Raw genomic sequence first — 27,794 nt, 5'->3', positions numbered from 1 at the left:
TGGCTCTGACCCAGCTTAACCATCTTCAGCTGGTCAAACTAGTTTCTTCAACAGCGGTACCCCAGACCTTAAAATAATCAACATACAAATTGGAGAACTAATTTTGTGATTTTTATGAATTAAATGTGTTTTCGAGGTTGTGATGCAGGTTAGCATACATGTAAACCCCTTTATATTATCAGTGTTTAATGCTTTAAATACCTTATCTACCTACTCGATGTTCTCCTCACTGCTCTCTGTCTTTAGGAAGTGTTTTGGGGCTATGTAGATCTGATAGTGACTATATATTTGCACCACTCTGCAGCCATTTTACGTCCCTTCCACTGTGCTTTTGTTTTGGTAAAATAGAAGTTATAAATAGTGCACATTAAAGCGCCCAACCCAGTATATTTTTTAAAGGTATTACGAGCAAAAGGCCCTTGTGGTTTCCATGACTCAAGGTGTAAGCTCCTCTTTAGTGTGATGAAACTGCTGGTGGGGATGTGGCAACCCCGGGCGAAATGGGTTAAACAAGGACAGTGCAATCAGACAGAAAGCATCCGCAAGCCTTGTTAGAGCACTATGTAGGCTAATCAATACCATAATTAGGTCATGAAAATGGTCATTGTTTAGAGGCCACGGCTCACAGCCTCCCTGTGTCTAAATGTATATATACTGTATATTGGGTTTTAGGTAATCCTCATGATGAATTATTAAAAACTCATATCGCCCAATTTGAGCAGAGGATGTAGTTCATGATTTTCTGCTCCATAAACTAATCAATGCTGGGTCACGCTGTTGTGTTTCGTCACGCTCTGCAGTGTCATCCGAATCTGTTGTCACCCTTCAAGGGCAGATCTAATCACCGCCGTCTCAGGTGGTAGAAATGAGATGTCGTTCAGTTAGCCATAATTCAGCATTGGCCCGGTGGCCAGAGGCCTCAATGAGGATCGACCACTCCCAGCGCTCAGAATTTACCACTCTGGCACACGTCCAGCGTGGCCTTTCTCATAAAATACAGAGCTCAAGCTGTTTCTAAAGGTCTTAAAAATGCAGACAGGAGATTTGCACCTGCCATCTGTTAGGATGGGGGATAATCTTCACTTATTTCTATTTTAAAGAGGAAAAAAGTCACATTAAACTCCAAAAAGAGCTCTATATAATATTACACAAGACTTAACACACTTCAAACCTTTACCAGTGCAGTGCTGTATCTTTGTTTGCTGCTTACATTAACTTTTCATGACAAGAATGTTGCTCCTATTTATATATTTAATACATCCAAGGACAGCAGACCTTGACATTAACATTCCCACTGTTAAATCAATATCATGTCCTGTAATGAGGCAAAGATTTTTCTTGGTTTATTGTCGACAGATATAGTTTACAGTTTCAGTCATGCTCGTTTGCACTGTTGGTGATTATTAGAATACATTATACACATACAGTATATATCATACATTACAATTACAAGAGCAATAAAAGTGTCTATCCTGAACAGGAGAGAAGTGATGTAATGCTGAGGCTGTAAGAAAGGCAAATAGATGTGTATCATCTGATTGCATCCCAGCAATAGTTAGACGTTTTTGGAACTAGGCTTCACTTATTTGATTTCTTGCAGAGATGAGAAGACTGATGCTTCTTTTAGAGGCCTATCGTTCAGATTTTGTTGTTGTCTGCATGCAAAAGGCTAGATAGTTTTAAAACAGGGGGACAAATAAAAATTGTCAAATTGCCTCGGTAAGGCCCAGTTAAGTCCCAAAGCATAACAACACAGACAGATATATATATTTACAAATATGCTTATTTCGACAGTAGAAGACAAAATCACGATTAGCCTAACCCTGAAAAATGCCATAATCGGTTCAATAAGACAACTCTAGAAAGATAACGTAGACTACAGTTAAAATGTGTTTGAGGGAAATATTTTAATTTACTTTAATCCTTTGAAACCAAAGCAGATGGCTTTATTTATCTGAAAAACATGGGGAGAAGGCAACTAGCAACTAAAAAAGATATGGTTCAAAAGTTAGAAAAATAAATAAATAAAAAAGCTACAAGAAAATTAACTGAAAATTAGCAAAAGAATTTAAAACAAATAATATATAGTGTGCCTGCACTTTGCATTGCAGGCACCCTAAATTAAAAGTAAAAAGCAAAAACAAACAAAAATATGTAAAAAAAAAAAAATCTGTATTCAATTTTTGTATTTTATTATATTTTTTCTTTGACATAATTTTAGATACACAATTATTGTAATTATAGATATAGTTTGGGGAATTTTTCCCTATTTTTTGATATTTTTCTTCCTCTTTTTTAAAATTGATTTATAGGAAAGTTTATTGTCACATTTTATTTAATTTTTTTGTAGCAATTTTTGGGACATTTCTTGCCATTGCCTTTTCCCCAATCTTTTCGAAAAAAAATTAAAACAGTTTGCTCAGGTGCTTTAGGTGAAATAGCTTGTGAAAGACATCTGAGGCATCTGAACACAGCACAAGAAAACTGATGATGATCCAGGTTTCAAAAGGTTAATGACTATTGCAGAGGCATCCAGTAGCCTCTTTAGCAACATGTAAACTATGAGCACAATAATGCCACTACAAATAATGCAAATAGAAATATGACAAATAGCCTACTGAAGGCCTATAGACATTGCATTTTAGCAGCAAAACTAAAAACAAACAAAAAATACATAAATAATGTAATAACAATAATTTAATAACATTTGATTTTGTACTTTTACTCTTGATAAAAATATCCCCAACTGACAAAATAGCAACTCTGGCTAAATTTTAAGCTACAGCCAGGAGACGGTTAGCTTAGCGTATCAAAAAAAAAAATAAAAATGAAGCAATCCCTACATCCCTTTGGCTGTTTAGCAAACTTTTAGCTTCATATGAGAGTGGTATCAATCATCTTATCTAACTCGACATTAAAGCACATAAAGACTATTAAGTAAACATGAGTTCGATGGTCATTTTTTGTACAGATTAAACGAAAGTTAACTTCCTTTTAAGAGTGGTATCAGTCCTCTCTTATCTTGACAAGAAAGCTAGCTATTTTTCCAACAGTTTGAGCTATTCATGTATGTCAACTTCTGTTTGATGTTGAAGAAGTGCAAGTTTCATGCTAGTAAGTTAGTGGGTTACACAACATTTGGGTTATGCCAATGTTGGTGTGCATTTAAGAGGTAATGTTCAAAGTCTTAGTCACAATAATCAGTGATTTAAAACAAGTTTGTGCTTCAGAATCTACAAATTTTAGCAACACGAAGACATCCGAAAGAAACGATTTTACCTTATCGCCTTAACATTACAGCCCGTCAGGTGTGTAAACAGCACAAAACGCCACAGACAGCAATAGATTATCGAGCTCGTTTCAAAAGCACCATTCTAGCACAGTGTCGTCTTTGTGATGGGATCACGAAATGATGAAGATACGAATATCTGGTGAACTCAGACTAAATCACGTGAAGTGGAAAACTGCTGGTGAACATTCCTGTGCATTCAGTGGAGAGATGTTGGTCTTAAATCCAACGATAATCAAAATCATATCAGTTTAACATTAAATAATTGTTTTTACATTCTACATAATGGAGCATATTAATCCATGCCAATATTCAAAAATTTCTGGAGCAAAATGAAAGAGCAACGTTTCCAACTACTGTCTAGTTTTTGATATTTACAGCCTGCTGTCCAGTCTGGCATTGCCCCCATTTTGAGATGTCAAACTTCACATTTGCAGGTATCACATAGACACATACTTCAGCTCATCTACTCCTCACACCCACAATAAATTAAACAAGCATTTTTAGAAATTGTGCAAAACATACAGTCACGCAAACAGTGAGAGCAAGAGAGTTGCAAAGTATTCGAATATTTTTTGTCGCTAAATTCTTATTTGTACCATCAACAAAGAGGTTCTGATTTTGGTTCTGTTTGTTTGTTTGGCAACAGGATTACGGAAAAACTACAAGCCAGACTTCCTAAAAACTTGTGGTGTAGCATAGGCCAAGGACGAACCCAAATCGCACACGCAAACTATTTTTTTTTAATTGTTGACATTGTGAGACAGGCATTTGACCTTAGTAGAATGGATACCATATATCTTAAAATCCTGCAGACGGTAGTGAAGTTAAGTGGTGGCAAAACAAAGCCAACTGTAATTCAGTTACTCCATATCACAATACACTTTCAGAGCTGTCGCTATGGAGCATTTGTTCCAATAGTTTTGGAAATATATCCAGACGTAGAGGTTGCAATTGCAGAGTTGCATATCAGACTAGAATACCAGCCTTAACAGAGATTTACGCTTTCCAAGTGCCTTTCTGGTCTTTTAATGATGTCCAAAATTTCCCTCAAAATAAAAAAATTAACAATATTGATTTATGTTACTACCATCGGTTTTAAGTATTACTAAACTTAGTTTCTGAAGAGCTGTGATAAAATCACACTGTAGTTGCTCAATTTATAGATATTAACCCCAAAATTTAAAGGAATTTGATTCTAACTGCTGGATGCATCATCAGAAACAAATTTCTACAAAATGTTAGCCTCAGCTAACTGCTGATGCCTCTTACCGAAATGCTCAGCAGGAGTTTGAGTTGATTTCTCTTTTAACAGTTTTGTGTACACAGGTTCGTACCTTTGACTGCGTTGTCATATTTCATGAAGCAGTTGTAATTTTGTGTCTGAAAAGTTTTCAGGCCCATACCAGCCATGGATGGACTCCAAATGCCAATCATCTGACACAGTCAGAAAATGAGTAGAATATTTACTCCTGGAAACCTAGATACCTGAAATAATTCGCAACATTTCACAGCTCTCTGACTTTTAAGGGCATAGTTCATTCCCAATGCTAGTTATGTACAAATTGGTCAGTCCTTAGCGCATGTTTTGACAACTGACTCTTAATGTGCCACCACACGTCGATGTTGTCTTGGCGCCAGTTTGTTGGCCAGCAGACAGGCCAGGGCAATGCCTCCGATCTGGGTGAAGGCCAATCCCAACACAGTGGCGGCAATGTGGAAGACGTTGTCGTTGACCAAGCTGAAGACTTTGCGGAAGCAGCCGTGTGGATGGATTCCTGCAGCTTCCACTCCTTCAACATCATCTGACAGAAGAGGTCGATTCTTGCAACCCTTGCGCCTGACGCAGCAGCTGTCCGGCAGGGACACCGAGGTGCCGTTCTCATTGGGCAGAAAGGTCATATGCTGGATAGCCCAGTCTGAAGAAAGCCAGTCACGCCAACCTTCAGCTCCGCAGCACTCCAGGGCCCTCTGCAAGCTGTCTAATGCATCGGCACGGCCTTCGTCCTCGGTGTAGCCGGCCACCGCTCGCTGTAAGCCGCTGCGAAATCCTCCGGCAATGTCTTCACGATAGAAGAGACCTGAGAGTCCAGCGGCTAAACCCGCTACAAGAGCAGCAAGTTGGAAGAACCCATACGCCCGGAGAACACAGGGCAGGTTTGCAGCCACCCCGAGACAACCCAGGAAGCCCCAAGTGGTGATGGCCGCCCCTGTGGCCAGAAGGATGAGCGGGGCGTTGGGGTAGCGGTTGGAAGACAGCAGCATGAAGTCTGCCAGTGAAATCTGTGCCCACACACCCAGGGTGAAGATGGCCAAACCGGCTGCCCAGAAGAGGCAGCTGAAGGCCAGCAGACCCAGGCGCAGGAGGTGCATGACTCCTACTGGGCGGCAGCAGGGTGGGGCAGCGCCCACAGGTGGAGGTGCAGGGGGCGCCAGCGATGCCTCTGAGCACACCGACAAGGAAAGGCGCTGCTGCCGGTTTTGGAGCTGCTCCTCCTGGTCTTGGTGGGTCGTCAGCAGGTAACCAGGTATCGCAGAGGGTCGACGAGGAAGAGGAGGTGGAGAGAGCAGGTCGAGACTCCGCGGCGAGGAGAGTCGACGTACAGCCAGCTGTTGGCACTCCCAGTCCAAAGCTTGTCTGCTGGGACTCGGCCGAGCTGACAGCGAGTTGTAAGGCAGTGCAGAGCTCATGATCCCAGCTCTGGCTTTATCTGCTCTCCTCTCTCTCTTCTTCACACTCCTCCCCTCTCTTTCTTTCTCTATCAGCGCCTTCACTCCTGTCCTCCCGCAACACACAATCCCTCCACTACTTTATGACCGGTTATTAATCCGCCATCAACACCACCAACGCCGACCCGACTGTAAATCACACTGATGGGTGTCGCGTCCTTCCGTTATCGGCATCCGCAGCCCCCTTGTCTCTATTTATTTGTTTTTCCGTTCGTTGTTTCCACCTGCATGGTCACCAGCTCTTCAAATTCCTGCGCTGATACTCCCATCCAGACATCTGGCCGCTGGCTGCTGCACCTCACACTGGTTGAGGCGGGACGTGATTGCAGTGGGAAGGACCTGAAATCCACCCATGCACACCCTCTCCCGGTGTGGAGGAGACATCCCTTTGAGTTTTACTATAAGCCATTTGTGGAATAAATGAAGTGGGAAAAACTCCTCTGCTGTCTTTACAGTGTGTGTGATGTCTTTGTAAAAAGTAAAAACTTTATCCATTTTCAACTTTTATGTATAGTGGCAAATTACAGGCAATATGTAGAACATGCGCATTTGTCCCCAACTATTAAAAGAATCAAACTTGCAGAGGACTTCTATTTTGACATTTACACCATAAATGCAGATGCAGAAAAGGCATAAATTGGTGCATAAAAATTCAGGAAATTAAGCTTTTGATGCTCAAAATTTTCATACTCTCCCATTTCATACGCCTCTTTTATTCGCCTCTCCAAACCTAAGTCCTTTTTAATTTGTGAATTTAGATACATTTCTCATCAATGATGTGTCTGATAATCTGTTTTTTAAAAAATAACAAAATCCAAAATCTATTTATTGACTTATTGGATGAATTTTTGTAACCCCCCTTTAGTAAAATATCATCAGAATGAAAAATCCACAAGCATTTATTCAATAGACAATAAACATATCTACATTACTACAAAACAGAAAGACTACAACACAGCTAAAGGGATATGTTAACAGTGATAAAGCCATTATTTATTGATTTTGAACCTTTTATAAAGAATTCCTTAGATAATGGTACCACATTTGCAATTTTTGTTGGTTAGAGTGGCTTGGGTGTTTACTTTTTATGTGGTGTTGATTTTGGCCCTATCTTTCCTCTGTGGTATTAATCAAATGTTAAAATGTCACAGTCTGCTCTGCCTCTTTCCTGCTGCTGTGGGATTTTTTCCCACTTACCCCACACCCCCCTCTCTCCCTCCACCCAACCACTTGTTCTCATCAGCCTCATCACCTCCACCTGGTGCTCCCAGCTGCTCTTCATCTCCAATCAAGCCAGCACTTCCAACTATTCACCTGCTCTGTTATGCTGCAATTGGGTCCTACCACACCCCAGAACAGAAGTGGAATCATGACCCAAAAATGGACTTGAATTTATATATAATATGTAATATGTAAATGTTATATGCAATTTTCTTAAATAAACTCCAGTTACTGGATTGTAGAATACCTCATTTATCAATGTTCTTTTAGTCACATTACATTTGGAAAAATATGCAAAGCTAAAAATAGATTTTCTGTTGCAGCACTTTGTTGGTCCCCTGTTAAATGATGCAGCCAGTTTAATTCTGGTAATTCCTGCTTGGCATCGGCTTCCCTCCCATCAACCCTCCCCCCAGTCAGAGCTAATTAAAACCTCTCAGTTAATTAAACACATTTATATCGCCCTTCTTTTTTTTTTTTTATAAGGACACAATCATGATAGTGACTACAGAGTAGGAAATACCCAGTCAGGGAGGGAGGAAGGGTTTTGCAGAAATATCTTGTTTTATACCATACTGAATAACTTAGAAATTGTTTTAGGGCTCAGAAAGTAGCTCAACATACATTTCTTGGGTTTAAATAATGAGAACATTATGTGTGACTGGCCCCAGCAGCTCATGTATTGATTTTTCATGTGTTTGCAAGGTTACACAAACAGATTAAAGTACCTTGTTCTGCAGTATGTGACGAAAACAACAGCGAGCACAGTGAAGAGAGAGGGATTTTTCTTTCTACATGCAGCTGGAGGTCTGCAGAGGAAATGAGGTTATGTTTATGATGTTTATAATTAAACTTTGCTCTATAACAACCAGCTTGCCGGGTTTTATGTGCACACTGGACAGAAATGAAGGAAATACATCACCTGACACATGCAGAGGGAGATTTCAGAGGCAGCTCAAATACAGCTCCTTGAAAATACAGCAGGGGCAGAAGTGGAGTGGGGAAACCACCATTGCCCTTTTGAAACAGACATTATAAAAACATTTAGGAAACACCTTACAGCAGAGTTCCCCAACCTCTCTGGATTGTGACCCTTTAATACCTTGAAACATGGCTTTAAATTACTTTTTTTTGTGCTGCATTCAGAAACCTTTTATAAGTATTTAAACCTTCACCCTGAGTAAATTGGTGCAATTTCTTTAAAAACATTGGGGGCAAAATAATGAGCCACTTGGTAAGAAATGTCCCCCAAACTCCAAAAAAGTTGGTAGATTTAGAAAGGCCTATGTATTTAAAATTATTAACAGAGAATTATTAGATTTTTTTCTTGCAATTTCCTTGGGGTTTGTGCATGTTTGTGTTTACTTTCCCGTTTTTGTTTGTGGTTTTTCAGTTTCAGCTGGTTGTCTTGTACTTTGTATAGGTTATCTAAATGCATTCTTCCCATGTTTTTGAAAAACAAAGACAATTTACCAAGGTTTCAAAGGGTTAAACAAAGCTATATGGCTAACTTCCACCCAAATGTTACAGTTCCCATTATGTTAAAGCGTTGTGAGCAGTTTCACCACATAGTAATTATTTCTTCTAGTCACATTTGCTTGTTTTTTTTACAGGCCTGAAGTGATAAAAACAAGAATAGGTCTCAAAAAGCAAAGCGATGCTTTGAGCTAAATGCTAACCCCAAACATGCTAATATGCTAACATCGTTGTTTGGTGTGTTAGCATGCTAACGTTTGCTAATGAGTAGTTAACACAGAGAACAGCCGAGGCTAATGTTGTAAATGTATTTTAGACATAAATTATTAGACAAAGTGAAATGTTTACCTGATAATGCTGCTGGAGGAAAAGTTAAAGGAATAACCGAAGTTATGACAATCCACCGTGAGGGGGTTAATGTAGGTACCAATCACACTGATAGTTGGAAAGACATTTCACGCGCGCGCGTGCACACACACAAAACAACAAAAAAAAAGTCATGATGGTTAAAGATCGTTACGGACCGCAGTGAAGATAGTTTTATGTTGACAGACATTCGCTCCTATGCTACATATAAAAAATTAATAAAAATTATTTGGAGATTTAAAATGTAAAAATAAGAGGTGTATCTCATGCAGCCAGTGGAGAACTATCATCACACACTGATTTTGAGTCCATTGGTCACATGACCTGGGAGCTATTGAGCTAAAATGCTAATATTTTTACATTTTAAATCTCCAAATAATTTTTATTAATTTTTCATATGGGGAGCCTCGGTAGTAGCACCCCGGCCACGAGCAGCCCTCGCCGAGCAAGTACGCAGAGGCCACTATATAAAAATCCTGAAACTGTCTGTGTACCCTTCCGACACGACAATAATATAGAAAAACAAACAGAGTTTATGTTGTGAAAAATGTGTTTAATGAAAAATTTTGTTCACCTGGGATTTACATTTCAAACAAACAATTCTTGATGACCTAAACATAATTTTTACTTCGCTGTTGCAAAAGTCTAAGTGGAAATGATATTTCATAATGATGTCAGAGTGCTTTACTCAAAAGTTGAAGGATGCAGCAGTACCAAACACTCCTTGTCCACACTTTATAGTAAAGTTGGTATTGTTGAGAAGACATGTAGTTGTGGACACGTTGCTCTCATGATCAGAAGTTATTGTATTTGATAAAGCTAAATATCTAATCTCTTTTTCTCTAATTTAACCACTTATATGTTCTCCATTATTCACTTAAAGATCTGATTCCTGAGGCTGTATAGCGTCCACAGACTGTGCTGCTTCCCCTTCCTCGCTGTGTTTCTCCATATGTTTCTTCAGCTTGGCCTTTGACGTGAACGTTTTCTGACACCGCTCGCAGTACGGCTTCAGCGGCTTCATCCCCGAGTGGCTGCGCTTGTGTCGCGCCAGCTCCGACGAGCTCTTGAACTTGAGCTCGCAGACGTTGCAGGGGTACGGCCGCTCCCCCGTGTGGATACGCCGGTGCAGCTGAGCCTCGCTGAGGGTGAGGAACGACTTCTCGCAGTGTCCACAGGGGAACGGCCTCTCTCCTGTGTGGATGAGATTGTGTCTGGTCAGAGCGTATGGTTTGGTGAAGCCCTTCCCACAGTAGGCGCAGGAGTACGGGCGGGCGCCGGTGTGGGAAACGATATGTTCCTGCTGGGTTTTCTTGCTTTTGAAGCGTTTGTCACACTGCGGGCAGGAGTAGGGCCTGTCGTCCATGTGTGACCGGTGATGTTTTGAAAGCTCCCCCTGCGATAGAAATCCCTTCCCGCACTGAGAGCAGAGGAAAGGTTTCTCGCCGGTGTGCATCCGCTCGTGTCTGGCCAGCACAGACACCAGCGTGAACCTCTTGGGGCAGTGGGAGCACTGGAAAGGCCGCTCTCCTGTGTGAACGCGAAGGTGTTTCATGAGCATGAAGCGCAGCGAGAAGCGTTTGTTGCACTGGTTACACTGGTACGGTCGCTCCCCAGTGTGAGAGGACATGTGCCTCTTTACGTCAGACCTCCGTGTGTACGTCTTCTCACAATGCGGACACTTGAACTGACTCTTCACTTGATGGATCTGCCGATGCTGAGAACGCGCAAGCAAGGTGTCGAAGCCTTCGCCGCACTTCTGACAGATGTAGCGTTTGGTGATGACGTGAGACTTCCTGTGCTCGAGCAGCTCAGAGGAAGTGGCAAAGCTGAGGCTGCAGATGGAGCAGATCTGAGGCATCTGGCTCTCCTGGGAATGAGACTTCTTGTGGTGGACGGTCAGCGCGCGGAGGTTGGCGAAGGAGCTCCCGCACAGCTTGCAGGAGAAAGAAATGGCCACGCCGTGATGTTTACTCTCGTGTTTGGCCAGATCCCACGAGTGCTGGAACGTTCGGTCACACTGCGAGCAAAGAAACGGTCTCTCTCCGGTGTGAGTGAGCTGGTGTCTCCTCACGTCTGACGACCGAGTGAACGTCTTGCCGCATGTTTCACACGTGAGGGCCTTCTGTCTGCTTTGGGAAACATTTACTTTGCTTTGATTGTCTGTCTGCTCTGCTTTACTCCCGCCTGTGCTCCCTGTGGGTAAAAGTTTGATGGATGTAAATATTTCATCCGTGCTGGAAGGAGACGGTGTAAATTTGGCTCCTGAGAGAGTCCTGTACACTTCAGAGCGAACACTCTGCATGTGGAAGTGGGGCGGGCTGTTCTTGTCCGAGTTGTGGAAGGGACACTGTGAGCAGGTGAAAATGATGGACGTCATCTCATCTGAATCATCTGCAATTAAAAAAACACAAACGTAATTGTGCGTTAACTTTGTGGATTTTATTTTAAAAGGTGCATGACATTTCTCTTGTTCATATAAAAATATTACCTTTGTCGATTCCTTTGATGGCTATAACTGTGGGGGCGACTGAAACATCAGCTCTGCTCCTGGTGAGATAAAAATATTGAATCTTTAAATGTAGATATGACAGTTTTGGAAATAATTGCAAATACTGTGTAAATTTTGTTGAATAATTTTGTTTTGGGTAAATGGAATGATGTCTACAGGTTGTTTCTCGTCAGATGACATGAGGTGCATGTCGCTGTGTTTTGAATTGAGTTTATCTCAGGGCGTCGTCATCGCTACCTGAGAAATAGGCACTTGGGCAGCTATGACCATCATCGCCTTTGCTTTTGAGCGCATTTACATTGACAACAATGGACTTTAGGGTGCAAAAAATGCGGCATGTCTATTGGCCGTTATTCCTAAATAATTCTTTTTTTAATGGAAAACTGACAAATATCTTCAGACCCCAAAGAGCACGACTGAAAATTGACGTCATTCAAAACACAAAACAGCAAAAGTTTTCAGAAATTAATTTACCAACAGGAGGGAAAAAAGGTCCATCTGCAGGTTTAGATGATTAAAAATATACTGCAAAAAAGATAGAAATAAAAGATTTCTAGTATTACTTTCGTACATTTTAAGTTCCTCACTACTTTCTTTGGACGGCCTCTGGATTTTACAGGTCTCCTGCCAGCTGGGTGACGTTTTTGTTTGTAGACGGGTGGATCGGCGCAAATTCTCTGAACTGGGGGACTGTTGTGCTTCAGAGACTGGAGCTTCACTGGGAACATCGGTCATTTCCTCATGGGCAGAAAAGGATTCATGGTCGTCCTCCAGGTCTGTGCAAGAGTTCATGTTGCTCTCTGTGCCTCCAGGCTGGACGCTCTCCTTCACCTCCTCAACATCTTCTCTTTTCTTGTCAGTTTGCTCACTTGTTTCGTGTCCTTTGCGTGTTTGTGCTTCATCTGGCGTATTTCCTGGCTCATCATTAAGGGATGAATCGTTACTCTTTCCTGTCTGTGCATCTTGACCGAGGCTCTCCTTTCTTAGTGCGAACGTTTTCGTCAGAGTCTCCAGAGCTTTTGCCACATCCACACTTTCACTTGTTTCTTCTGCTCTCAAGCTGGTCGCCTCCTCGCTGCCGGCGTTGTCTGCGCTCACAGCCACAATCTCTTCTTCATAGAAATCAGTTTGAACCTGAACTTCAGACGACTCGACCATTTCTTCGTGTACTTCAGACGCTCCAACTTCCACCTCTGTGTACACGGCCACAACACTGTACTGGTCCGTCCCAACGAAAGTGACGGGGTTTAGCACATTAGCATAGTTGTGGATTGATTCCAGTCCGACAGAGATGTTTGTCTTTTGCGAGGGAGGAATGGATAAAGCGGACATGATGCAGCTGCCGATAGTGGATGAAGGACCATCTATAAGAGAAGAAAATAAGAAGTCACTGGCTGAAAAACTCTACTCCTATGGCACGTTTTGGAAACACCTTGAGGTAATTAAATGCAGTGGTAAAGATTACTTTTATTTCATTTTTCATTATTGTTATTAAATATTTGTCCCATCACATAGTATATAAAACATCAGAAAATACTGTCATATTATCCCAGAACCAAGGTGACATCCACAGATTGTTTGTTTTGTCAGACCAACAGTCTAAAACTCACAAATATTTAATTTACAACAATATATAGGGCTGGAAATGTGAACCAGTCTCCAGATTTGATGAAATTTGGATTAAGAAACTCAATATCTATTGGATTCTATCTATCAGATAAATACCAAAGCTTAATAATTATAAAAATGCTTCTCGGGATTAATTTTTTGGAACTTCAGTCTATTAATTTCACAAAACAGCAACACAGGTCAATATAAAATGGCTTAATGTACCATCTATAAGTGAAATTGTGAACACATTTCCCTGTTATAGAATTGTGGGTCAAAACTGGCAGACAAATATATTAAACTTTAAAATGTATAAGAAGTGTTAAGACAGCATTTTTTTTCAAAATTACACATCTTCACTGAGAAAACAGATACAAATATTAATTTTCAAATGTTGAGACTTAATATTGGAATATACTAGAGTTAATATGTTTTTGCTTTTTCATTGTTTTTCTTTTTTAAATGTTACCATGTTTGATATTTATGCTTGCTATCTTAGCTTAAAAGACTGTAACATAATTCCAGCTCTACTCACATGGCATTTTCAGCAGTCCTAAACTTTTGTAGTGCTCGAAGATTAAGCTCAGCTCCTCAGGTGAGAACTGAACACATTCCTCCAACACAGAAGGAGTGGAGCCAAACCAGGCAGTAGTCTGTAATCACAGTTCGTGGTAAATTTGGCATGTTTTGCAGAAGAAAAACACCCTGAGACATATGTATGGACTGAGTCCATGAATACCTGTTTCAGGTCTGGTACTGGCAGCAGCTTTTCCAGTTTTGAAAGCAGCTCCCACAATAAGACATGCAAAGCTGCATCGTACTGTGGCCCATATTCCACTGGGAACACCTCCTGTAAAAGTTAATTTAATGTCACTTACAGGACAACTAAATGAATTTATTATGAGAATGATCCAGATAAGAAATTATTTAAAATCTGTCTGACCTGGAAGAAATATGCTCTTTCAACAGGATCCTTCAGCAGGCTCTGAACAAGTGCGATAAAAGTGGACTCTGTTGTTTTCACCTCTGTGTCCCTGTACTGCCCCAGAAAGGATTCATGTCACTTAAAGATTAGAGTTATTTGTTTTCCAAAAAAAGCACATCTGCACTTCACTTACATCTGTGTTTGCAGAGGATATTGGGAGTCTATCCAAATAGCTCTGGATCACCTGAGCATCAACAGAACCCCGAGTCGAGCCTTTGCAAAGCTCCAGAATCAACTGAAACATTAACAAACTGTTACTGCAAAATCATTAAAGCAAAAATTAACAAAATGATACTACACACAACGTCTGCTCACCCTTGCTCTTAGACCCAGGATGAGCTGGGCTCTCTGTCTGTGGTTGATCAGTCCAGGGACTGCCTCTGTCACCATGAACACAAACTCCTGCACCTTCTCATATTTCATCACATCTTTCTGCTTTGTCAGCTGCCACATAGCAGCAGACAGGAGCTGCAGAGGAGGCACCAGGAGGCGAAGAGATGCAAGAGACAGGCTTGGGTCTGGGGCATGAAAAGTGCAATGTGAGAGCTGGTCTGTTGAGGGCATCAATGAGCTTTTAGTTCAAGAGAGCACTTGCATGCAAACTGTTTGGCACTCCTTTAAATGCAATTACAGATTACTAATCCACTTTAAATTTGCTTTTTCACAGTGGAAATATATTTAAGGTACTTGTTTGCTAAAGCAAAGCAATGGCAAGGTTACTGAATTTTCTATATCTTAGTATAACTATCAATTGAGAACCTTCCTTTAGCTTATGAACCCGTATAAATCCTGGATAAACCTTTTATTAAAGGGTGTTTTACACGTGCAACCAGGTAAAGTATCTGTATCCGTGCTGTAGACCTCGTCACAATTAGTTGTATTACTTGACATATTTTTTTCAAATGTTACTGTGACGGGTTAATTTATAATGCAATAGCTTCAGACTAACAGCTTCTGACTGTAATACTTCTTTTAAATAGACGGGTCCCGCTAACTGTCTGACTGACATAAACATAGCCTGCTATAAAATATAGCGGGAAAACATATTAATATACATACCTTTTGTTGTCTCTGTTGACCCGACAACCTCCATCGGTGCAACGTGTCTCCGGTAACGCTGAGAAATGGATGTAAAACAATGTTTATTGATTTGTGTTTTTAGCTAACATGCGCTGTTAGTACGCAAACACCCGCTTCCTCAACTCTCCTGCGCTTCCTCTTTCAAAATAAAAGTCTCGCAACTCAGCTGTCTTCTCATGTTCCTATTTCTCTGCTCCTATCTGACAATTCAACAGTAGGACATATCATTTAATGTGTGTTTAACTTAATAGTTTTACAGCTTGGATGGATTAATTTGTAATTTACTTACATAAAGCAAAATAAAATAAAATATAATGTGACAAAACAACCCAAACTCAAAGATCATATACTAGCTTTTTCCACAGGCTTTAAAAAAAACAAACAACATATGTGAATAACAAAAACCTAATTATTACGGCACGCGTTGTTTTAACACACAATGAAATGTTTAGTTTTATAACATTTTTACAACCAGAAATTGTCAGTCATAATCGGATGTTGTTGTTTGCCGCAGACAGGAAATGAAGCTTCAAAGTAAAAGCTTAAACCAATCATTGGCTAGACTGTGACGTCACGACTCGGTCACATGAAACGTTTCACATCAGATGATTTTTATGTTCACGTTTCTGTCTTTTTTAGTAAGAAAATCTGGCTGCTGTAACTGAAACTGCTTTATAATCTGCAAGAAGTTTAATATTTGGACATGGACGAGGACGGGCTGCCGATTGTGGGCTCTGGAGTCGATCTGACGAAGGTTAGTGTCTGAGTTAGCTTGCTAACATTAACGGTGGCTTACTAACATTAAGTTAAATATTACGAAAATGAGAGGAAACAGGCCAAAAGCAGAGCTGCAGGACAGCTGTCATTCTGTGTAGCAAGTCAGATAATTAAAGTAAATGTGGTTTACCAACATGGTTGACCTGTAATCGAAACAGCTGACAGTTTCATTTCATTAGCCAACATCAGTGTGTATAATAGCATTTCCTTTATCGTGTCTTTTACAGATATCCATGTTTGTAGCAATAACTGTTTATTAGAGCAGTTGTTAATGAGTAATTAGCTGCTAGTTTAAGTGTTTAGTTATTGTAAAATATCATCTAAACTGGCTCAACTGTGGTGGAAATATTAAATGACTGAGGTTCGTGTTAAATTTGTTGTAAATAACCAAATATTTCCCAATATCTGCTATGTTCAAATTAAATGAATGCAAAAAAGTAAAAAATTTTACAAAATTTGGCTAACTTTTATCAGTCTCTTCCATTACATGAAATTTTCAGAAAAGAATTGAGATTTTATTCTTTTTTAATTTAATTAATTTATTTTATTTAAAAAAAAAAAGATTTTATTTATTTATTATCTTTAATTTCATTTTTTAAATTAAGATTTAAATAAAATTTGTATAGATTTAAATATTTATTATTTTTATGAAATAAAGAAAATGAAATAAAGAAAAAGAAAAAGAATTAAAATATTGAAAATAAATTAAAAATAAAATTAATAATTCTGTCCTGCACCCCATTAGCTTTTATTTTATCCCCTCTCCTTTCCTCTTTTTATTAACTCATATTATGCCAGAAATTATTACTGTTGTCAAATCTTGTTTGTGTGGATTTTAGTAGCCTTTGGAGGTAGAAGTTGTTGTTTTGTATGAATTACTTCATTTCCTCACTACATGACAGCCTGGTTTCCTTTTTGAAATAGTATTTTCTTGCCCTTCAGGTCCCTGCTATTCAACAAAGAAGAGTTGTTGCTTATCTCAATCAGTTTGTCGTGCACACAGTGCGGTTCCTTAACCGCTTTTCCACTGTTTGTGAAGAGGTTTGTACATCTTCTTGTGCGCTTAACAGAATATGTTGTCCTGAATAAATTCACACGACCTCTGTAACACTGAGCATAATCAAACTGTCAAACTTTGTTCCTACAGAAACTTTCAAATATATCCCTCCGCATACAGCAGATTGAAACGACCCTGTGCATCCTAGAAGCCAAGGTGAGCTCTCTGCAGTTTATGACGCTATATAAACATGTCACACCCACGCACTGATTATATATTAAATATTATGAGCAGCTGTCATCCATTCCCGGACTCGAGGACGTCACGGTAGATGGACTCAGTCGGCAACAACCAGCTCAGGCCAATGGACCCACGAACACCAGTCAGAGCCAAACAGATGGTCCACCAGCAGGGACCCTGCCTCCCTCAGAGGTGAATACACTGACATGCACACAAAAGAGTATATAGCATTTTTATTTTACAACTTCATAGCGCAGTGCTCTCCACATTCTCAAGTACATCTCAGATTAAAAACAAGCAGACAAAAAAATAAAAATCTAGCACTCAGTCTTCTAGGTCTTTTTTATTGTGAGTTAGGTGTCACGTGTACACTCCAACTTCACATAAACACCTCTGCAAACAACAAACTCTGCAAGTCTGAAACTACGAAAAACTACCACCTACTGAAAATGCAAAATAAGAGACCACACTCGATACCCTGTGCCACCTAAACCGCTGGTTATGTCATGCTGTTTTAATAATTTGCTTATTTCATGTTGCAGCCCGCTCAGACTGCACCAGATCCTGCAACCACACCAAAAGCAGAAGCGCCTGCAGAGAACGTCATGACGGTGGCCAAGGACCCACGTTATGCCCGATACCTGAAAATGGTCCAAGTGGTAAGTCGATACCTGAGTACAGACTGTAGAGATTAAAAAAACATAACATGTGTGTTCAGTATCTTAAAACATGTCTTTTTTGTCACAGGGAGTTCCAGTTATGGCGATTAAGAATAAAATGGTCCTGGAGGGTTTGGATCCTAACCTGCTTGAGTGAGTGTTTCACTGTCGCTGTTGATGATCACTGATTAATCTTTTAATGAAATTCGCCATTAACGTTTCCTTCCCTGCTGATGACAGCACACCGGATGCCCCCGTGCCTGATGGAGGAGCGAGGAGCACGGAGGATCAGGATGTTGCTGCCACCAGCTCTGACAGCGAATCATCTTTCAGCGACTGATTTCTGTCCCAATCACCCACAAAGCTTCCTGTAACGTCCATCCGTCGCTGCTCTGAGCTTCTGCAGGCCTGCGTTGAGACAAATGAGTAGGCTGCAGTGAGCCACCAGCGAGAAGTAGGAAATGTAAGTGCCTGAAACAGGAAACTCCACCCAGAGTGATTGTAATTTCAGTGTAAAAGTGCTGAAATATTTTTTCTTTTGGTCGGTCAGTGACCGCCTTCATTTTGATACATCTCGCATTTTTGACAAATTCAGAACGAGGGAATCAATTCCCCTGTTGATTATGTTGGTTATCAAAACATGGCAGTGGCCGTTTTTCTACAGAAAGTAATTATATCCTGTCGAAGCTGTTGTTCTTCTTTTTGGTGGTCACACTACAACCACGGTCTGATGCCACACTCAAGAGCTAAAAATGTATAAAAAAAAACCATGTATGTTAGATATGAACACGTACATTGGTATTCTGTGTCTTCAGGCCAGGGGAGAAAAAATATAACAATAATCTTTCAGTATTGATAGACTTTAAATTATAATACCAGACTAATAGGAAGGAAAACCACATGTCGTTCAGCATTTGGTTTCCTACTTAAAAATCACGTTATTTTGAAGTAGTTTGATAAATAATCCCAGGACTATTTTGACTTGTTGACCTGTATGAGAATGCTTAGAGGAACACATCATCCCCCAAAATGAGGATTTCTGTATTAATGACCGAGCAAAACTATATCAAAAGATGAGTTATATCAGCACAAACTTTCACACAACTCCCACAGTATGATTCAAGGCGTATCTGCAGTACCTCCAAAATACATCAGCCCTTTCTGACAGGATACTCAGAGCCAGACTCCATTGACAGAAACTGTGATTTTTCTGAATTGAACACAGGATCTGTTGGTCTGCCGCTGCCTTGATCAGTTAGTTAGTTTGTGTTATTGTGTGACTTTGGTGAATCTGATCTAACCGTTTAAAACACCAAAGACACACAACAACACAAACAAACTAACCCAGCGAGGCAGCGTTAGACCAGCAGCTCCTGTATTCAGCGAGGTAAAATTACTAATTTTGTCAATGGAGTTTGGTGTGAAGAGATTTTCTCGCTGGAAAGTTCTGTTTGTTTGGGAAGTCCTGACTGTACAAGTGGATAAATGAGACTTGCATTACACTGCATGAGCTGTGTATGAGTTTCTAAACAGATGTTTTGATATAGTTTTGCCGTGACTTCAATTTATCAAACATTTGTGAATTCTTCTTAAACCGCAGGCATTTTTCTGTGATTTTGGCACAACACAGGGTGAGTAATTGTTATACAAACGATTATTTGGTTTGTGAAGTAATCCTTTGAAACCGACAGTTTTTTTCTTCATCTTGGACCAGCAAGTTTGGGATTTTTAATATTTTGAACAATATCCAAACAGGAGTTTTAAATTGGTATCGCACAAGAGAATCTTGTAAAAGAGTAGCAGGTGTCTGTGTCGTTGTCAGCCACGAAACAAAAAATGGACATGGTCTTTTTTTAGAGATCAACAGTAGTTACAGGTGGAAAAACTACAGTACATTCAGTGTAAGGCCTCTGTTGCTTCCTTCTGATCATTTTAGACAATATTCCAGTGTCTTTGCACAAGATTTAAGCTTGATTAGCTACTTGCATGGCTGACATTTTCCCATTGACATTTCTCTGAATCTTCTATTAGATTTGTAGAGTTTTATGTTTTGCCCAGGATAATTGTGCAGGAACCTCGGCTGGAATGAAGAGTAAACAAACTTGTCAGAACAGAAACGTCAATGTTTTTTTGTGTTGACGATGTCGGTTGTACCATCTTATCATTACATCCATCAGAACTTGTGACTACATGCCCACGAAAATGCAAAATAATGAAGTCAATAAGTCTTAAGCATAAAAGAAATACTCATAAGATTCCTATGAATGAATATTACACTGTGATGACTGTGAAAAAAGGAGTGTGGGGAAGTCTCGAAAGCACTTTGTGTATAAAAGCAACCAGATCTGTAATAAACATTAAAACAGTTTGCTTAAAAAAACAGGGTATCTTTATTTTTCAGCTCGCCAGCTCACCATAATGTACAGTACGTTGTGTCACAAGCAAAACCGTTTCAGTACAAAGTTATTGAATGAAAAAGTAATCTCTCTTGTATTTAAAATACAGTATCTGTAGTGGACAAGTTAATAATCTGTGTACATGTGAACCACCGTTACAGCACAGGATTTTCTCTCTGGAGTATTGTAAGTTCGTCCCGTCTACTGATCACCAGTTACAGACAAGATCTATGAAGGAATGCTCCAAAAGTACTAGCTGATAAAACGTATCAGCCCATACTCATTTGGCCGATATCAACACTAAACAATTTTCAGCATGTGAGAAGAATTAAAAACACCTCAAGCAGCCTGACAGTATTTCGGATTTTCTACTTTCCCATGTGTTAAGTCCATTTTATCTATTAACCACAAGTGTTTCTGCTTTTTTCAGTGTTGTTACTGAAGCAAGAGTCACACAGGAGATCTGCACACTGTATTAAAAGCTTCCTGTAATTTTATTGTGCAACATTTCAATCTAACAGAAATCTTTGTTGCACAATAAAAACATTCCCAGAGCTTGTAATACACATGCAGATCGTTCTGTTTCTTGCCATAGTTTGATTTTTTCATACAGCGGTATGAGTTTAAACCATCGAGCACTTGAGCAGAATACAGTACCTGCCAAACTAAAACTGAACCGGAGCATTCATAGAAAGAGGTTTTTCTTCCTGATTTGTTGTTACAACAGTCCAGCAATCCAAGGAATTAAGGAAATGTTACAAATTTAAAAAACTGGTCACTTACATACAACATCAGAGCCACTATTTTCCCACCAAACACGAGTACCACCATGTTCCCACGGGTGAGCTTGTTATTAGTTTTGAGTCTCATTTAACCACGTGTCGCTATCATGTGTTCACTGTGTGATGAACTTCTCTTATTACTGGTCACAGGTCTGATGGGATGAGTCACGCTGGTGTGGCAACATCAAGAGCAAAGTGCAAAGTGTCGTTTGAACACAGGAAGCAGTTACATACACGTAAAAAAAAAATATTTTGTATAAAAAGTATAAAGATACAGGCAGGCTGTGATCAGTTTTTTCTTCCATAACATCACGACTGAAAATGTATAAATTACAATGTACCTACTGTACTCTACCAACAAATTCAGTCAAATCCTATAAAAGCCTGGCAGTGTAAAATGTACAAAATGTATGTGCATGAAAGCTTTTAAAAAAACAAATGCAGCACATTTTTAAACACTAAAATACTGATATTCATACAGCATACGGTGTCAGTTTCAGACTCATCACGACTACTCCACATTCTCAGTTTTCACTCGTAAGGTAAACAGCTGCGGAGAATAAAAAGGGAGAGAAATAAGATCCCATTCCAGCAGTAATTAAAAAAAAGATCTATTTGATGGTGTTATACTCACTTTGAAGTCGTCGATGTACGTGAGGAAGAAGCAGATGAAGCTGAAGGCAACGATCCACTCACACACAGCGCTGGCGACATGGAAGGGATATTCCTGACAGAGAGGCACAAACATTAATACACATTCAACATTAAAACGTATTAATCTGTTATCTATATAGCTGCTGGTTATTTGTCTAATGTTTCAGCTTTAACGAGGAAATAGATTTTTACTGGAACTTACTATGATCTAAATGTTGATTGCACAATGTAATGGTTATAGAATCACCATTTCTGTTTATACTGGCTCTCAAAAAGCAATACTTTTATTATGCAATGATCTCGTATGATCTCCTGGGAAAATGAAGGCTCGACTTAATGCATAAAGGAAGTGTGTCAACCCCTGTGCAACCAAAACAGGAAAAACACAGCGCTATTGTTTCCCCGATAGCTATCAATATTTAATCTCAGTCACCAAAGGGTATTAATGGAAGTTCTGTGCAGTTACTGTCTGCCAGGAGCATTATCGATGGAGGGTAAAACAACCAAAGTACATAATTGTTCCAAAAGTTTTCTCCCTGAAAACCCATTTGCTTCTTAAAGGGTTCTCTGTCAAACTAAAGGTTCCCTTTTTTGAAGAAAGTCTCCTTAAAGTTATTTTTTTGTAAGACTGAGGAAGCCTTTGTAAATCCAATCTGAAGCGTTTAGGCTTCAAAAATCCTGAAATTGGTGTTCACTTGTGAAGATTATCTTGCTGAACAAAGCATGTCAGTATCAAAAACGTTTATTTGCCACAGAGCTTATTTTCTACCATAATCCAAAATCCAATGGAAAAATCCCATAGGCTTTTTGGTGAGGGAACTGTGAACAGCGTTGTTAGCTTCTCAGTAGTCCTACAGAAAAACACCATCTCTGGGCCACCATATGGTTCTAGTAAGCATGTTTTTTTTATTAACTATTTATTACTTTATTATATCAGGGTGTAACCATGAAAACTACCTGGCAAAGGAAAAAGAGCTCCGTTGGCAAGTAGAAAGCGATCTAATTGTTTTGCAACATTGCCAACATTAAAACCACTTGCAAAATATAGGGGGGTAAAAATTGAAAAGTTGTCTGTTTCCACTTTAAATGACACACATAGTAACAAACAACAGCCTACCTTGTCTGTCGTGTCCCTGTGCAGTTCAGTTTGTTTCACAAAGAACGCACAGATGACAGCTGAATCATCCGTTGAGGATATTTCCAATTAACAATGGTTGTCCCTTGTAAATGTATTAGAAATATTGCATCATGTGTATTTAATGGTAATGACCGATGATAATATCGACAAGAGAATAATGTTGCAACCACAAAGCGAAGTTCATGTTTAAATGCATGTCATGCTGATTAGAATAGAGCATCAAGAACTAAACAGACAGACTTTCTATGTATTTTGACAGGATTAGACCACTGTAAAAGGATACTGGGGAAAAATGCCACAACAGCAAGGATGGCGATACCCAAACGTGTTCGACACACACACATCGAAGACCCAAATGGATAGGCACGAAATGATATGACAGACTGGAGGATTATGTATAAGACCCCAGAGATAAAGAACAGCAGAGCTCCGATATCATGAACGACTGTCACTGTTATTTCCTGAAATCAAACCATAAAAACAAGATTACATTGTCCAACACTAGATTATCTTCATGTGATTTGAATGTACACCACATGTGGCAAGGCATACCTGGAACGACGCAACAACGCACATGCCGAAACACGAGAGCAACCCAAGCACAAGAGCAGTTTTATTGAGACGCGGGCTCACCACACTTGTGTCCGCGCTCAGCTTATCCACATACTTGTACCTGGCGTATATGGTGCATATTCCTGTGTAAAGGTGAAAATGTTCATTTACCGCAGAGGTTTGTGAATTTATGACTCACTAAAAAAGAAAAACATCCTCTTGCATCCCGTCAAATAAGTTTTGTTTTCATTTTCTTAAAAAAGAGGAAATGTGACTAATATCTTTGGGAGGCTTTGTTCCTCCCTCGGGAAAGCCCATTTTTGCCTAAAAGACTTTACAGAGGTCACACTGCAGATGTTCATACTGATGGGAGTGAAAATACCTGCACATAGAAGCAGATTTCTGGGGGGAGTGCAGGGGACACATCACTGTCAATATTTAAAACATGCTGATAAAATAGGAAAGTGGCAGTGGACTTCTGACAAAACTAAGACATTTACAGCATAAATTCATGCAGAAACAAATTTGTACATACAAGTTCACCAGAATGTAGGAAGTTAAGTGTTTGATGCTCAAAAATTTCTGGCAGAGCACCCTAAACCCCTGTTTCATATGTGTCTATGGATGGATCACTAAATGGGTCTAATGGGCCCAAAGTGTCAGAGGGCGCAGCCTTCATTTGCAAAATGTTACTTTTAACAATTCACAACAACCAATAAAGACGAGACTGAAAATATTTAGAAAGAGACACAAAAGACCACAAAGAGATGCAAAGGAAGTGCAATGAGACACAAAATAGAAAATTACAAATAAGTGCCAGAGAAACCCAAAAAGACACAAAATTATAGACACACACAGCTAATGACCAAACTTACCTCAAAGAGACCTAAATGACTACAAAAAGAACCAAAATAAGTACAAGGAGACACAAACCGACTTAAAAAGACATAAAATTAATCTCAAAGAGACACAAAACCACCATAAAAAGGGGTGTGACATCAAAAAGTGAAATAAAAATGATCCGACATAGGCCAAATTTACCTCAAGAGAGCTAAATGACTACAAAAAGAAATAAAAAAAAACACAACAAGACACAAAATTGTTACAAAAGACACAAAATAATCCAAATTGACTACAAGGTGACAGAGAAACAACTAAAAAACACATAAGACTAAACTCAAAGAGACAATAAACTCTGTCTGTGTGTCTTGTTCCTTTGTAGGAGCAGCGTTGGGCCTTTTGCATATCTGTGGCCAGGGGCCCATTGTCTCATAATCTGCCCATATATGTATCTCCCCCCAAAATTTGGAAATGCGCCCCTTTACCTGCACATGCAGAAATGAAGGTCATCAGGCCAAAAATGCAGCTCTCAGGGGGGTTTGCACCTGTGTCACTGAAAAGGGAAAAGACAGACCTGCATTTTAACATGCATGCAACTTACTTCCCGTTATTTGGCACCATATGCATATATGTGTGTATATTATTATATTTCAAGCTTTAAGATGAAATAAACTTTAAACTTGAAAGGGAGAAGTGAAAAAAAAAACAGCACGAAATAACAGATGTGTACGTGCAGCTGGAGTTTGAGTAGCAGCCAAGCTGACGCAAGGAAAACGAAACTAAACTTATAGTCTCAGAAATCACAGAAATAAAACATCGACGTGCATTTTCCGAACCTCGGATTTGACTTGATCATTTTCTAAAAAACACGTAAATGAATAAAACTCACCTTATGTATGGAAAAATAATGTCGACATCCCGTCTGTAAATCGCAATAATGTAGGACACAATAAAAGTGCTGGAGGACCAGATGACCAAAAACACTGGTAGGAAGCATAATCCCTGCATGAACCAAAACATCTCAGAGAGGTTGAACGCGAAACTTGCAGAAAACACTTCGAGAGTAAAATGATACTAAATAATAGAAAAGACGCGTTTTATAGCTGTCCCAGGATCAGTGTGTTGCGGTGAGGTCTGATGAAGTTACCGACAGTCACATGGTGCTGTGTGAACAAGAATGGGCTTTGCCAACGAGCAGATATACAGTATACAGTAACCTCTTCCCCTTAAATGACTCTGTGGGCCGGCCTACGCAAATTCAGCCTCCCGTTATGATCATCTTCCTTCATCCGTCTTTTCTTACGCTCCCACAGAAGAATAGCCTGTTTCTTTTCCCTACAAGCGTGTCACTGCCAGTAATCAGGGAAGTGCTCAGATCCTCTTGTGAAGTAAGAGATGCAGAAACATTTCAAATAACAAAAGTAATTGCACATAATGTCTATATTGCACATAAATATCTATATCATAATTTACTATGTTGGTGGGATTTTTGGAGCTGCCCTCAGACTTTTTGGTTCTGGTGCATTAAATGCATAGGCGAATTATGAGACAATGGGCCCCTGGGGAAACAATATGCACAAGGTCCCACCACCTTTAGGAGCAAGATAAACAGACTTTGTATTAATTTTGAAGCTTTTTTTGGCTCTGTGAGCTCATTTTGTGTGTCTTTGATGTAATTCTGTGTCTCTTTAGTCATTTTTGTGTCTCTTTGAAGTAATTACGTGTCTTATTTTGGTGGTTCTGTGTCTCTTTGAGGTAATTTTGTGTATTTTTTGCTCATTTTGCATATTTGTGTACAGTTGTCTCTGAGATAATTTTTTTTGTCTTTTTTCGTTGAGTCTCTTTTTGGTAATTTTGTGTCTTTTTGGTAATTTTGTGTGAGTTTGTTGTCATTTTATTTCTCTTTAAAGTAATTTTGTGTCTTTTTTTGGTCATTTTGAATAATATTTGAAAAGAAAAATCCAATTTTTCAACTTAAGCAAGTATAGCTACAAGTACACTGTATAGGCTACTATAAGAATATAAAGTAAATAAAAGTCTCTACTGTCCACATAAATTACACATGAAGTGCAACATAAATGATTAACACTAATACAGTCTATTTTTGATTCTTTAAGCACAAAACTGTAATACTTCTGTGCATTTACTAAAATAAGATTTTGAATGTATGACTTTTGATTAGTTGGGTGGTTGGTCTTCCATATGGCATTGAGAATTGGTATGTTTACTGTTATTTCCCACATCACTGCTCTCTGGTGGTGGAGGTGATTTTGGAGGCGGTTGGTTTGTCCCAGATTTTTAGCATCTGGCTGGGATCCTGAGGACGGGTTCACCTGGGGACAACGTTGTAATGTTATCCGAGAAGCAAACCCTCCCAGGTTGTCATGAATAAAGATGATTCATGGATGCAGTTGGACAACATTGCTGTTCGAGGATGCCTGTCTCTGTGTTTACTTTCAGACTCAGAGATAAGTGTTTAAAATTATCCACGTGAAAATCATTGCGATTTGGAAAGCTGTAGGAGGGTACACAGCTTAGCCGCATAGATTGTGTTTTATGTGAATAATCATTTCCCAGAATCTCAACAACCAAAGTGTTGTGTACAAAGTAAGCATGACTCATAGAATTTCATAGTCACATTTACAGAAAATATGTTTTAACCCTTTGAAATCTGGACAAATTGGTTTGATTTCTTTCAAAAAGCTTAAGAGTATTCTTTGTTTTGTTTTATGACATAAAACACATCAGTAAATGAGTCTTTAAGCTCAAAACTTTGCACAACTTTTTTTATATTTCAGGAAAGCCAAGTGACACAGAATCCAAGTGCAGCCAGTTTAGAGCCTCGGTTGTTGATGCAGTTATTGAAGCTCGCCAGTGCCTGATTTGGCAACAATCTGAAGGAATTGTTGGTTGAAAAGGCCTTTTCTATGACTCGGTTATCCCAGGGAACCCCTAACTCCAGAGAGAGGAAGGCAACAGAAAAAAAAACGCAAGCTGTCTGGTCTCGAGAGAAAATGACTTTTGGTTTCTCTGGAAATCTGTCAAGTGATTCACAATTGGATTATGCTCAGGCCATGAGGCCCAAGGAAGCCAGAAACTGTCTTTGACCAGAGGCAGGGTTTATGTTACCCACAGACAACAACAACCAGCAGTCATCACATGACCTAAATCCTATATGTAGGTCATGTGATGGTACCTGAGCAAGTTCCACTTTTTTTCCCGGCAGTTTCTTGTTTATTCTCTTTATTTGGCGTGTAAAAGCTAGCTCTGAGCAGCGGTGTCTCTGCTTTTTTTCCACTCAGATCAAAATAAAACTTTGCACGTCTGTTTCCAAACAGGTGTGCAGGAGAGGGACGAGCAGAACAATTATTAAACTACCCTCTACCCTGTTTTTATTTTATGATTGTTTTTCTTTCTATTTTTTATTTTTCTCTCTTTTTTGTTCCGTATTGTGAGAATTATATGTTATGTTACGTTATGTTATGTTATGTT

The 27,794-nt window shown here is 39.5% G+C and overlaps 4 protein-coding genes across 5 annotated transcripts; 1 reads left to right on the top strand and 3 right to left on the bottom strand.

The window, feature by feature from the left end:
* Positions 1–4,891: 4,891 nt before the first annotated feature.
* On the bottom strand, positions 4,892–5,980 carry LOC121961194 (tetraspanin-7-like). Its single transcript, XM_042511083.1, has one exon. It carries the CDS (start codon positions 5,978–5,980, stop codon positions 4,892–4,894), a length of 1,089 nt encoding a protein of 362 aa, XP_042367017.1.
* Positions 5,981–9,618: 3,638 nt separating this feature from the next.
* Positions 9,619–15,389, bottom strand: si:zfos-932h1.3 (zinc finger protein 432). The gene is made up of 9 exons (XM_042510931.1): positions 15,247–15,389; positions 14,503–14,705; positions 14,321–14,422; positions 14,146–14,241; positions 13,942–14,052; positions 13,738–13,855; positions 12,166–12,958; positions 11,574–11,632; positions 9,619–11,476 (listed from the first exon to the last, which is right to left on the bottom strand). The coding sequence occupies exons 1-9, from the start codon at positions 15,278–15,280 to the stop codon at positions 9,960–9,962; spliced, it is 3,033 nt and encodes a 1,010-aa protein (XP_042366865.1). The 5' UTR covers positions 15,281–15,389; the 3' UTR covers positions 9,619–9,959.
* Positions 15,390–15,836: 447 nt separating this feature from the next.
* Positions 15,837–19,237, top strand: washc3 (WASH complex subunit 3). The gene is made up of 7 exons (XM_042511428.1): positions 15,837–16,021; positions 16,987–17,085; positions 17,192–17,257; positions 17,336–17,473; positions 17,824–17,940; positions 18,029–18,093; positions 18,181–19,237. The coding sequence occupies exons 1-7, from the start codon at positions 15,971–15,973 to the stop codon at positions 18,278–18,280; spliced, it is 636 nt and encodes a 211-aa protein (XP_042367362.1). The 5' UTR covers positions 15,837–15,970; the 3' UTR covers positions 18,281–19,237.
* Positions 19,238–21,563: 2,326 nt separating this feature from the next.
* On the bottom strand, positions 21,564–25,553 carry dram1 (DNA-damage regulated autophagy modulator 1). 2 transcript variants are annotated; one of them, XM_042511245.1, is made up of 7 exons: positions 25,192–25,546; positions 24,788–24,855; positions 23,463–23,605; positions 23,194–23,371; positions 22,890–22,948; positions 21,753–21,845; positions 21,564–21,668 (listed from the first exon to the last, which is right to left on the bottom strand). In XM_042511245.1, the coding sequence occupies exons 1-7, from the start codon at positions 25,320–25,322 to the stop codon at positions 21,630–21,632; spliced, it is 711 nt and encodes a 236-aa protein (XP_042367179.1). In that variant the 5' UTR covers positions 25,323–25,546; the 3' UTR covers positions 21,564–21,629. The 2 variants fall into 2 exon arrangements, with proteins under 2 accessions (XP_042367179.1, XP_042367178.1); XM_042511244.1 differs by lacking the exons at positions 21,564–21,668; positions 21,753–21,845 and having other exon boundaries at positions 21,852–22,948; positions 25,192–25,553.
* Between the last annotated feature and the right edge of the window lie 2,241 nt (positions 25,554–27,794).

The sequence above is a fragment of the Plectropomus leopardus genome, chromosome 22 (genome assembly GCF_008729295.1).
Source record: "Plectropomus leopardus isolate mb chromosome 22, YSFRI_Pleo_2.0, whole genome shotgun sequence".
Lineage (NCBI taxonomy): Eukaryota > Metazoa > Chordata > Actinopteri > Perciformes > Serranidae > Plectropomus > Plectropomus leopardus.
This window is presented reverse-complemented; position numbering and strand designations above follow the sequence as displayed.

Bases quoted from the DNA above. Each gene is read 5' to 3' on its own strand.
- washc3 (XM_042511428.1), top strand. From the start codon at position 15,971: ATGGACGAGGACGGGCTGCCGATTGTGGGCTCTGGAGTCGATCTGACG. The intron at 17,474-17,823 runs GTGAATACACTG...TTCATGTTGCAG, and splicing joins GGACCCTGCCTCCCTCAGAG to CCCGCTCAGACTGCACCAGA. The intron at 17,941-18,028 runs GTAAGTCGATAC...TTTTTGTCACAG, and splicing joins ACCTGAAAATGGTCCAAGTG to GGAGTTCCAGTTATGGCGAT.
- LOC121961194 (XM_042511083.1), bottom strand. From the start codon at position 5,980: ATGAGCTCTGCACTGCCTTACAACTCGCTGTCAGCTCGGCCGAGTCCC.
- dram1 (XM_042511244.1), bottom strand. From the start codon at position 25,322: ATGTTTTGGTTCATGCAGGGATTATGCTTCCTACCAGTGTTTTTGGTC. The intron at 24,856-25,191 runs GTGAGTTTTATT...TTCCCTTTTCAG, and splicing joins ATTATTTTTCCATACATAAG to TGACACAGGTGCAAACCCCC. The intron at 23,606-24,787 runs GTAAAGGGGCGC...ACCTTTACACAG, and splicing joins CTTCATTTCTGCATGTGCAG to GAATATGCACCATATACGCC.
- si:zfos-932h1.3 (XM_042510931.1), bottom strand. From the start codon at position 15,280: ATGGAGGTTGTCGGGTCAACAGAGACAACAAAAG. The intron at 12,959-13,737 runs GTGAGTAGAGCT...CTTCTCTTATAG, and splicing joins AGGACTGCTGAAAATGCCAT to ATGGTCCTTCATCCACTATC. The intron at 11,477-11,573 runs GTAATATTTTTA...TTTTAATTGCAG, and splicing joins CATCAAAGGAATCGACAAAG to ATGATTCAGATGAGATGACG.